Consider the following 12,107-nt stretch of genomic DNA (forward strand, 5'->3'; position numbering starts at 1 on the left):
CCCTGACCACTCCTGTGAATACATAATGAAGCATAGACAAACTTTCTGTTTAATCATCTAATGCCCAGGGACTCAGCTGTGTATCCACATTATACTCCATTGAATAGAGACAATTTAAAATAAATTAAGAATGTCGTTTTTATTTTTCCTAAATCTCTGCAGCAATAAAACCTAGCTCTATTATCATTGTGTATTGGCCACAAAGTGATCCATACATGCTGGTGAACTGAACAGGGACATATCTGTAAGAGAAAATTCATTAACAGTGTCTCTAAACGTCGATCAGTGCACAGGGCTATGATCTCAATGGGAGGTTGTTTAGCCTTGCCACCTCTCCTCGCCTCCTCTCCTCGCATCGCAACTCTCCTCTCCGTGCATGGGGTTTCAGTTTGGGAAGGCAGTCCACTGCCTCACTAAACTCAACCCTCTTTATCTCAGAAAGCATTCAAGCGTGTTTTTGATAATGGTTTTTTCTCTGCTTAATCTGTTTTACTGAGAATGTTGAAACAGGGTATTTGTCCTGTGGCCTTCCTCCCTGCTTTCACATGGAAATATATCTCTCTTGTTTTTCTCACTTGAATACATCCCTGGTTATAGATGACTGTTCAGGGGAGGTTGCTGCTGCACAGCGTGATATGCTTCAGAATACCTGTACTGTACTATAAGTGCTTTGTCTGTTCTTTGGCAGGCAGTGTGAGGACGGCTAACCATCAAGGGGGACATGATTGCTCTTACAAAAGAAGACCTGCAATTCTTTATCGCCGACCAGCTGTGAGTAACACCTGGCGGAATCTTGCTGTGAAAAATACTTGTATGGAAATGTGATGATATTTGGATGAAACCAGATCAAAGTAGGACTACCAAAGTATGAAAAATTACTGTTGCTTCTACACTGATAAAGTTTGATCATAAAGTTAATGGTCCCTCCCCCAGGCGGGATTATTAAGAGCTTTTTGTGACATCACAAAAGCCTCAATTTAATACACCAATGGTAATGTCTTATTCTCTTACCTAATTTAAATAAGTACTGCCTTGTAACCAACATCGCAGAAGGTGTGTTCGCAGAGGGACGTTGTTTTCATAGGTAGCTAGCTAGTCTACTGGTGCCAAAATATGACTGCAGCGTGTCAGCAAATATAATTTAGGTTTCCCCTATTTATGTAAGGTAAAGATACTTATAGCCCATCTGTAATTAGCCCACCCAACTACCTCATCCCCATATTGTTATTTACATTGTTATTTATTTTGCTAATTTGCACCCCAGTATCTCTATTTGCACATCATCTTCTGCACATCTATCACTCCAGTGTTAATGCTAAATTGTAATTATTTTGCACTATGGCCTATTTATTGCCTTACCTCCATAACTTACTACATTTGCACACACTGTATAAAGATTTTCTATTTTCTATTGTGTTATTGACTGTTCGTTTTTGTTTATTCCATATGTAACTCTGTGTTGTTGTTTTTATCGCACTGCTTTGCTTTATCTTGGCCAGGTCGCAGTTGTAAATGAGAACTTGTTCTCAACTGGCTTACATGGTTAAATAAAGGTTAAATAAAAAATAAAAAAAATAAAAAAAGGTTTCTGCTTTCATCTGTGTCTGGTGTGAGCTAGTAACTGGCAAGCATGGTCTTCAGCCAGCATAGAACAAAAGTGGCGGAAGGGTTGCCCCAAACTCTGATTCATTATATTAAGAGACATGCCTAACTGAAAATGTATACAAACTTCTTGACATCATTGACAGTCTGCATATATTTATTGAAAAGTGCTGCTACCTCAACCTGTGACATTTCAACAGAATTTGTCCAAGCTGAACTAGCTAACTAGCTTGATAAACAGTGCTGACAATGCCATTTGGGCTCGCTGGCTAAATGATACAGCGAACATTTTGTCTATATTTATGCTGTTACAATAACCAAACAGTTGAATAAACACATCATTTGTGAAACCGTGAAGTGATGTATGACAGGATTGGATGTTGCATGCAATTTCAATGTTGTTTGAGTTACTTTGTGTATCAGCAAATTTGCTTTAGATAATCTCACTGCATCACCGCTCACTGCATCCATGTTGCTTGACATAGGCGTTATTACAGAACCGCCGTTCAAGGACCTTTCATCAATTAGATTTGCTCACCTCCTGCGTCCTCTCTCCTCCGTCCTCTCACGCATCCTTTTGAAAAAGGTCAAAGTTAATCGAGGAGAGTTGGCGAGGAGAGTGAACGTGGATGGAAATGCGCTTGCTTGAAATGAGACGGTCCTTCTCCACTTGCGCGTCATTATGGAAATTACTTTTAGGGGGGTGGATCCCAAAATAAATGTTTAAAGTGAGTTGTGCATGTTTTTAAACGTGTATGTTTTTCTCTTCTGACAAAACAAAAGCTGATTCAAAGGGGGTGTGGCAGATTTCAAAACTCTTCCGCGGTAGGAAACATGAGTATCCTCAATGAAAGATGGCTATCGAGGAGGGGAGGACACGCGTTCGTTTGCCTACTAATGAACTGATACAATTTTCGACCACTTATCGGTTTCTGGGTCATGGCCTAATAGCTCCCCGCCACTTCAGTCTGTCTTTTCAGACTTCCTGGTAGTTTGACATGAGAGAAAAAGTTATTTTTATCTGTAAGAAATATTGTGTAATGTTTTAGTCACTCAAAAGGCTATTTTCCATGGGAATCAGAATGACTGTTCAGGACTTTTAAAAATAATGGTTAATTGAGCAAGGCATGGGTAAGCATAAGCAATGCTTCTTCAGTGTGTTAATGGAAAGTCTTTCTAGCTATTTGTTAAACCGCCAAAGGAGCTCTGTTGGCACGTGCATGGAGATGTTTGCTAATAGGCTAATTTGTAGGCACATGTGGTTTACAATGCGCACAGGCAGAGACTCCTCTGCATCAAAATATATAATCTGGAATGTACACTTGGTTGCTGATCTGGAAAGCACACCATGCCCCCTCCATTAGCTAAAATAAAGCAGATGGTTTTAGCAATATGCAAAACTTTGATAGAACGATACCTGTGCTATGCATGGCAATGGGCCGTTGTTCTATATGATTTATTTGGTTTTAAATCATAATGTAAAGGCATATTGTATACAGCCGAAGATGAGATTTTACTGGTTCTATTTTAACTGGTTCTTTTCCCTATGGGCCTTGGTCAAAAGTAGTGCTTTGGTACGTAGCCTCTCTGTGTGGACGCACATACTATTACTGTGAATCAGTCATCCTTCCCTTCACTATTAGCATTTTATTCAAGGATGTTCTTTTCAAAATTCCCTACTGACCTTTTTATCAATATGGCACCTTTAATGAGACAGTGCCTCTGAGCATACTTCAAGATGACACACGCATACACACACACACACACACACACACACACACACACGCACGCACACACACACACATGCTCAGACACACGTTCACTTACCTGGCCTACTTTGGCATTTTCACACACAAAGCTCTCGTAAGGGATGCCTAGTTCAGGGGGAAACTCATTGACATCCAGTACATGAACGGTGACAGCCACTCTACTGGTCAGCACTGGGCTATCTGAAGAGTCAAAATCACACAATAAACAACAATGAGCAGTTATAAATGTTTCTAATGAGTTTGATTGTGCTTGCCTGTGGGTTAGTACATGAATGAAGAGAGAAAACCGTGTGAGACAATTCCCCATTGATTTTACAACCCTGACATCATGTGGTTGTAATATGCACTGCAGTCTTAGAATTGGCAAATGGTAAAATGATGACTACACTGGCCACGCGGGTTGATTCTGTCCATCCACACCAGACCCGATCATGACATGCAGGTTAAAATATAAAAACCCCAAGACTTAAACATAACTGATATTGGCACAAGATGGAGGGATTGTTGGAACATAACTAACAAATGTACAGTTAGTGAAAATGTACGCTTAATCCAGTATAAACTAATTTATAGAATGTATTATACATGTATTATACAATGTATTATAAAATTCACACATGTTACAGCATAACAACAAAGTAATGTCTTAAGTGTAAAACTAACAATGACTCAATAAACCATGCATTCTGGAAATGCTATAAAGTCCAAAAATGATGGGTGGAGTTAGAAAGTTGGCTGTCAGAAGTATTACAATGTCAATTTACTTTTAATCCGTCTGTCTGCATATTTCAAAACATGTCATACGAGGGTGCAGTGAGATACCCGATGGGTTGGACGATACTCTTCTCTTTAATTATCTTGAAAAAACATATACGTAAAACTGGAAATCAATCAATCCTACATCATTAAGACAATGGAAAAAAATAATATACTTCATTATGTAAATATTGGAAGAACGTGGGCGACGGAGAGGAACAAAATGGTGCAATTTGAGGATATGTGGCAGAGAGTAGTGCAGGCACTGAATGTAGGGGTGAGAACAAGTAGGTCTGAGCAGGTGTTTGTGTGCATCTGTATGTCGTCTTTTGTATGTGTATGTTTTGTATTGTTAAAAAAAAAATCTTACAAAGATTTGGGGGCATGTCATAACAAACATGATACATTCACGGACATTCAACACAATACCAAAAGTATGTGGACACCTGCTCGTCGAACATCTCATTCCAAAATCATGGGCATTAATATGGAGTTGGTCCCCCCTTTGCTGCTATAACAGCCTCCACTCTTCTGGGAAGGCTTTCCACTAGATGTTGGAACATTGCTGCGGGGACTTGCTTCCATTCAGCCACAAGAGCATTAGTGAGGTCGGGGACTGATGTTGGGCAGTTAGGCCTGGCTCGCAGTTGGCGTTCCAATTCATCCTAATGGTGTTCGATGGGATTGAGGTCAGGGCTCTGTGCATTCTAGTTAAGTTCTTCCACACCAATATCGACAAACCATTTCTGCATGGACCTCGCTTTGTGAACGGGGGCATTGTCATGCTGAAACAGGAAAGGTCCTTCCCCAAACTGTTGCCACAAAGTTGGAAGCACAGAATTATTTAGAATGTAATTGTATGCTGTAGCATTAAGATTTCCCTTCCCTGGAAATAAGGGGCATAGCCCAAACCATGAAAAACAGCCCCAGACCATTATTCCTCCTCCACCAAACTTTACAGTTGGCACTATGCATTGGGGCAGGGAGTGTTCTCCTGTCATCCGCCAAACCCAGGTGAAGCATCATCCATCACTCCAGGCAACACGTTTCCATCACTCCAGGCAACAAGCCGACGCTTGGCATTGCTCATGGTGATCTTAGGTTTGTGTGCGGCTGCTCGGCCATAGAAACCCATTTCATGAATCTCCCGACAAACAGTTATTGTGCTGAAATTGCTTCCAGAGGCAGTTTGGGACTTGGTAGTGAGTGTTGAAACCGAGGACAGACGATTTTTACACACTGTGCGCTTCAGCACTCGGCGGTCCCTCTCTGTGAGCTTGTGTGGCCTACCACTTCGCGGCGGAGCCGTTGTTGCTCCTATAAGTTTCCACTTCACAATAACAGCACTTACAGTTGACCGGGGCAGTTCTAGCAGCATGTATGTGTAAATTTTATTTGCAACGCTGGCACACACAACGTGACCGTTGTGGTTTGCGTGGAAGTTCTTAGATGCCTGATGTATTCCTCAAAAGTGTCAATGTATTGGAAAATAATATATGAAGTCAATACCTTTAAAGGGGCAATCAGCAGTTGCTACATCGATTTTCTTGACTTATAAATTAATTATTAATGTACCTATTGATTCTTGAAGAATATAGCTTATACCCCATCAGAACCACTAATATAAGCTTGTTTTACTCCAATGTTTGTAAACAAAGTAAATGTAAACAAACACTATATTGCTTCAAAACATGGTTAAAACTATGATTTTGATATCATGGAAGGTCAGTCCTTTCATCCATAGCTCTGTCTATGAATTAGAGAATGGTTACATTTCTCCAGCCCCATCCTTCAGCTTTTTACTGAACAGGGGCGGGGAAGAATGCTTTGTTATTGTTTCTACTGCTGATTGCCTCTTTAAATAAATATGTTCTTTCAGGGAATCTAAAAACAGAAGACTATATTCCATGAACAATAAACGCAGCATGACTGAAAGTTGATAGCTATACTTGAACCCATTATTTGTGTACAGTCCTGTATAGATTGTGCAAACCATTCTACCTCAGAATTCTCCCATGCCAGTTTAAACTGCTGTTAAAATGCAAGTCACATATTAACCTCTTAAGGATCTGACCCTTTTTTTCAATTTTTCGCCTAAAATGACATACCCAAATCTAACTGCCTGTAGCTCAAGACCTGATCAAGGATATGGATATTATTGATACCATTTGAAAGGAAAACTTTGAAGTTTGTTTGAATGTGAAATTAATGTAGGAGAATATTGCACATTAGATCTGGTAAAAGATAATACAAACAAAAAAACATGTGTTTTCTATTTTTTGTTGTGTTCCATCATCTTTGAAATGCAAGAGAAAGGCCACAATATAATATTGCAGTTTAGGCGCAAACTTTGCTACATTTTATCTCTGGGACCCTCAGGATGACAAACAGAGCAAGATTACTGAATGTAAGTACATTATTTACCTTCAGAGGTGAATGTATCAAACCAGTTGCCGTGATAAGCTTTTTGATGTTGTGCACTCTCCTCAAACAATAGCATGGCATGTTTTCACTGTAATAGCTACTGTAAATTGGACAGTGCAGTAAGATTAACAAGAATTTAAGCTTTCTGCCCATATAAGACATGTCTATGTCCTGGAAAGTTTTCTGTTACTTACAACAGTCATGCTAATCACATTAGCGCACGTTAGCTCAACCGTCCAGTATAAGGGACACCGATCCCGTAGAGGTTAATGACATTGTCAAACCTCACTATAGAAGCTTTTACCAGAATCTCTGCTTTTTATACAACATTTCCATACAGCTGGAACTATTTTTTGTAGTGCAAGGCAGAAGTGAAGGTAAACTTGATGGTTGTGAAGTGGGGGTTTCGGCTAAGCTTTGCAGTGGAGGCTTACAGGGATGGGAGCGGTGGATGGTGGATGGCCCTCCTCCCCTCCCCAGGGGAATCAGACATACAGCTAAGGCTCAGCTAGAGACTTGTGTGTGACCTTGATGGAAAAAGCAATCTTCTTCACTGAAGGAAAAATGACTGAGTACGGGATTTGCTGCTCTCTCTGATCACACCGACCGCCACCACTAACACTGATACTCCGCTGGCAGAAATTGTGGACATTGCATCTCTCCATCCCTGTGATCTTTTTATCTGTTAAGGGTTTTCTCTTGGCCCTCTTTGACCCAGAACATTGAGCAACGGAACCATCGAAATACAATGAAAGAAACATATTTTGAGAATTATGTCTATTAAAGACTATTTCTATGAGAGGTGAATTGTATCCTTTTAGGAAGCAAGAGTTCTATGACTTTTGTATTGCAAACTACATTTACAATCAAATAGAGGTCGCTAAATAATATAGGGTTAAATAAATGGCATTTATATCATTCAAGGAACTGCAAGGGAAACCTCATCCTATCCAATTTGCTGACTGGTTCATTCATTTTAGCACATGACACAATTGTTTCCCCACTAGATGGTGCAATAGTTTAGTTGTTAAAATCAATGTAGTAATAATAATAATTATAATAATAATAATAATAATAATAATAATAATAATAATAATAATAATAATAATAACTTTATTTGAAAAGTGATTTTCAATACAATAAAATAAAAGTACTCACAAAGAAACAAAGACAGGAGGAGAATGAAAAAGACAGCTAATTAAAATCATACATTGAAATCATACATTAAAAGCATCTTTGTAAAAGTGTGTCTTCAGTAGGGATTTAAAAAGAGGCACTGAATCTGCAAGCCTGATCTCTTCTGGCAGACCATTCCAAAGTCTAGGGGCCCTAATGGCAAATGTCCAGTCTCTTTTCATTTCAACCTAGACTTTGGAATAGTCAACAGTGCCCTGCCAGAGGAGCTCAGGCTGCGTCCTGGCTCGTAGGGAGATAAAATAGCTAAGATATAGGATGGGGCTAAACCAAGCCTAGCCTTAAATATTAATTATATATATATATATATATATATATATATATATATATAAAGGGGACTGGTAGTAGGTGTAGATAAGCTAAAATTTGTGTGACAGTTTTTTAAATATTCTGTTATTTTTCTGATTATGTTGTGCACAATAGAAAGTAATGGGAAATAATATATTGTGCCATTTTGGAGTCACTTTTATTGTAAAGAAGTATAGAATTAGTGATGGGGAAATAAAGCTTCCTGAAGCATTGAGCATTTCCAGCCAATTGTGTCGAAAATAGGTTCATTACTCGAGGGTTTGATCAACACAATGTACACTAGTAGCACCTGCTGGTCCCAAAAATGTAGAACAGCCAAATTATTATAGATGTCGTCGCACATGCCGTAGTGTAGCCTTTTTGTCTTCATATTCACTTAGGATCTCACTTGGTGAAGACAACAGGAGTTAAATTGAACGAATGCAACAACCATGTCTTTGTCACTAGCAAACCCAGTCATGGGTGGTACTGGTAACTCTAAAATATACTCAAAAGGCACCCTGGGAAATATTCAAATAAGGCTTAAAACCCTGCACAGGGCTGTTCCTGTAGGGCCGAAACATTTCTGTTTTTTGATTTTTATATGGTTCTTTAGAAACCCTAAAATGGTTCCCATATGTCATCGCTCTCAATAACCATATTTGGTTACAACTTGCACCTTTATTTTTAAGAGTGTTGAGCCAAATTAAAAGTTTTAGCTTCACTGTCCAAATAGAAACGTAGGGTAGTGTAATAATATGTTATGACTATTAGCTCCTGCATGGTTGGCCCCCCAATACAATTTTTATCCACAAAGTGTGAATATAACAAAACAGAGCACACAGACAGACAATCATCTAAAAGCATTACAATCGCTGATTCACATGATGAGTATGACGGCCTGAGCCCCCTATCCCTCCAACCCTCCAGCTCTCCATCCCTCCACCCCCTCCATCAATCCATTCCTCCATTCTCTACAGAAACAGGAATTAGCATTTCACCCCCACCCAATACGACCTTGAGGGGAAGTGACTAATTCTAGTTTCCAAGGCGATAAAAGCAGCTCAACTTTTAATGGCCCTTATTTCACAGTCCGTCTTAATGAGAATACAGCGTGGGTAATTTTGATTGAGCATCAGCCTGCCTCCCAGATAATGACTTTGATGGCTCTTAGCAGATTTGATGACTTGATGACGATGGATTTGCTTATTTATCTGGAAATTTGCTTCACTTTCCTTCATAAAAACATAATTAGTCTGATGGCATGTCTTAAATTCACAGTGATGTGATTAACTCTTAAAGCAACACTGCAGGGCTCTCCATCATGCATATATTTGACTCTACCTCTTTTTTGTGACGTGACTGAAAACAGACAATTTCTTCATCATCGTCAATATAAGATGATTCAAACAAGAAAACTCAGATCCTAAAATGCTTTAGAAGACAGTTAAAATGTATAGATGGTAAAGCATGAAGAGTCAGACAGAGAGAGTTTAAGAGACATTTTAGGTGGGCACGGCCAGAGGAGACAATGTCCTGATGAAACACGCTCCAGAGGAGCCATCATGCTTTACGGTCGCCCATACACGACTCACACAAAATGGGATTGACTATTGACTTGAGTAAAACCACCTTAAATTCTTCACACAGATAACAATAGAGAAAGGCAACAGTGACACCTACATGAATCACGATCAATCTGTTGTCATCATACTTACTAAGTTTGGTGGCCACAATGGTGATATTGTGCTGGGCGATACTCTCTCTGTCCAGGAGTTCATTAGTGGAAATCGTTCCCTCCACTGGATCAATGTCAAAGTAGCTGTCCAGGTCACTTTTCCAGTCAATGGAATACCTGATAAAAAGTTTGGTAAATTAGGCCATTTCCCACATAAACAAGAGGGTAGCAAGGAATTGATTTTCCCCATGGGCAAATGTGTAGAATTTGTTGTAATATATTGACCCAGGGGCTGTGTCCCAAATGGCAGCCTATTCCCTATGCAATGCACTACTTTTGACCAGAGCCCTATGAGCCCTGGTCAAACGTAGTGCACTATATAGGTAATAGGGTGCCATTTGGGACGCAGTTAATAATTATTTATTACTCATACACTAAGGGCATTTCTACAAAATGGGCTGTGGTAAGCAGCATACATCCTAATTGAGTAATGGGGGCACATATATCTTGGTTTATGCTGACAAAATGCTTTTCTAGAGTAACACAAATGGAGACAACACAAGCAGCCTTTAAAAGAAACATTGCTCTAGAAACATTATTTGATTGAGGGTTAAGGGCAACTGAAAGCAGTGACATCGTTAAGACACAAGGATGCAAGCTGCATGTTCATTATATGTTGGTCCTATACTGTACTTTTCCTTGAATGTAAAATGTTGGTAGCACAGCTCTCCAACAGCTTACATGAGATTCTGATCACTGAGAAACAGGTCAATGGTTAAAACCTTGTCTCTCATATTTATGAGTTAGTAACAAGAACATGTTTTAGAGTCAGCCATTAAAGAGACAGAGTAAAGTTCTAACCAGATAACATGTTTCATTAAAAAAATATTCTGGTGGTTTTCTATTCAAATTCCCAGTTCTCTTAGCCCTCTCTTTAACCCTGTTTATTTGAATGCCTTGAAGTAGACCTGATTTAGTAAGAACCGTTCAGTGTTACTTTCTTTGATGAATATTACACTACAACTCTGATTACAGGTTCAAAGGGGTGAATGCTTATAAAGCCATCCTTTGGGCATTACCGATATTTTTATGGTTGAATCTCAACCTGTCTCATCAGTTTAGCTTTATAAATGATCTCCCTTTTGAAATGCTAGTTTTAAGATATCCTTTGTAATGGTTAGTATGAAAAGATACCATCCCTTCAAACTTAATTTCTATTATGTATCCAAAAGACACATCACCAGTCTTGTATTTTATATTAATATTTCAATTTACAAGAAAGAATATCATCCTCTAGTCCCATTTTAAACACCATATGCAAATATTATAAATAAAAAACACATCAACAGCTGTGTAACATCATATATACTTAATTGTGAATACCTAACATATGTGTGTAGTCAGTCAATGGAATAACTGAGTGAACAAGAGAAGCAAAACAAAACTCAACAGATAGGATAGCGTATAGTGCTTCAGTCCATTTTTCAGCACCATGGACAGCTCAACTCACTGTTTTGCACCATGGGCAACTCCAGTCACTATCCAGGGCCATGGACAGCCCTGCATACTTTTCAGAACCATGGACAGCTCTAGACACTGTGCAGGACCATGGATAGTTCATTTTACAGTTTAGAACCACTCTGGCGATGGACAGCGACATAGCACTGAATTCAGCACATCTATGCAGTTCACAACTGCTTAACTTTCTCTGTTCAACCAATTGGCATTGAAGTGCGGCCTGATCCTCAAACTAGAGTAGTTGGAAAGACAACTCCTCACCACACCTCCTCTTCTACTCTTTCACATACAATGTGTAGTCTGTCACAAAGAGAACTCAAAAGAGAATTCCAATTTGCCACTCATGACTTTGGAACATATTTCCGTTCAATATTTCTCTGAAATATTGTCTGTGCAGAAGAAGCTTGCACATCAACTGAACACAACATTCTGAAATAATGTGGACTGTGCAGTCAAGTATTTGTGTTGTTCTCCTCCACAGCACAAACTAACGTTCGCCTCCATCGAGTCACTATTGAGGAGGCCATAAAGGCCTTTCTCGTGACAGAGTATGATGGAGGAGGCGGAGAGTTTACAGCCAAGGCGAGCGAGGGCACTGGATGCTGCACCTCTTCCTTTCACAATGCTTTCAGATGTTCGTGACCTCTTGTCATGTCAGAAAAGGTTGCACAAATGCAATCCCTCAAAGTAATCTGAACTTTAAGTTGATGTTTGGAGTAACTGTAAAATGCATTATTCATGCCTGTTCTTCCCTCAGTTAGAGATAACTTGGTGATCCACCATTAAAAAGTGGGAGTCTGTGGAGGCTAAACTCTAAAAGTGTGATTTGCTATGCATGGAAGGTCATTGGTACTATTGTTTTGGAGGTGAGAAAGCAG

General features: G+C 39.4%; 1 protein-coding gene across 1 annotated transcript in view; it reads right to left on the reverse strand.

Annotated features, from left to right (window-relative positions):
* Positions 1 to 12,107, reverse strand: part of LOC311109167 (cadherin-12-like) — a gene marked incomplete at both ends in the record, with an annotated part of 103,770 nt that overhangs the window by 14,279 nt on the left and 77,384 nt on the right. The window contains 2 exons of the mRNA XM_084151997.1: positions 3,430 to 3,551; positions 9,752 to 9,888. Coding sequence (XP_084008123.1) covers positions 3,430 to 3,551; positions 9,752 to 9,888 — 259 coding nt within the window. The remainder of the gene's footprint in view (positions 1 to 3,429; positions 3,552 to 9,751; positions 9,889 to 12,107) is intronic.

The sequence above is a fragment of the Coregonus lavaretus genome (assembly GCF_964263955.1).
Source record: "Coregonus lavaretus genome assembly, chromosome: 34".
NCBI classification, from domain to species: Eukaryota; Metazoa; Chordata; class Actinopteri; order Salmoniformes; family Salmonidae; genus Coregonus; species Coregonus lavaretus.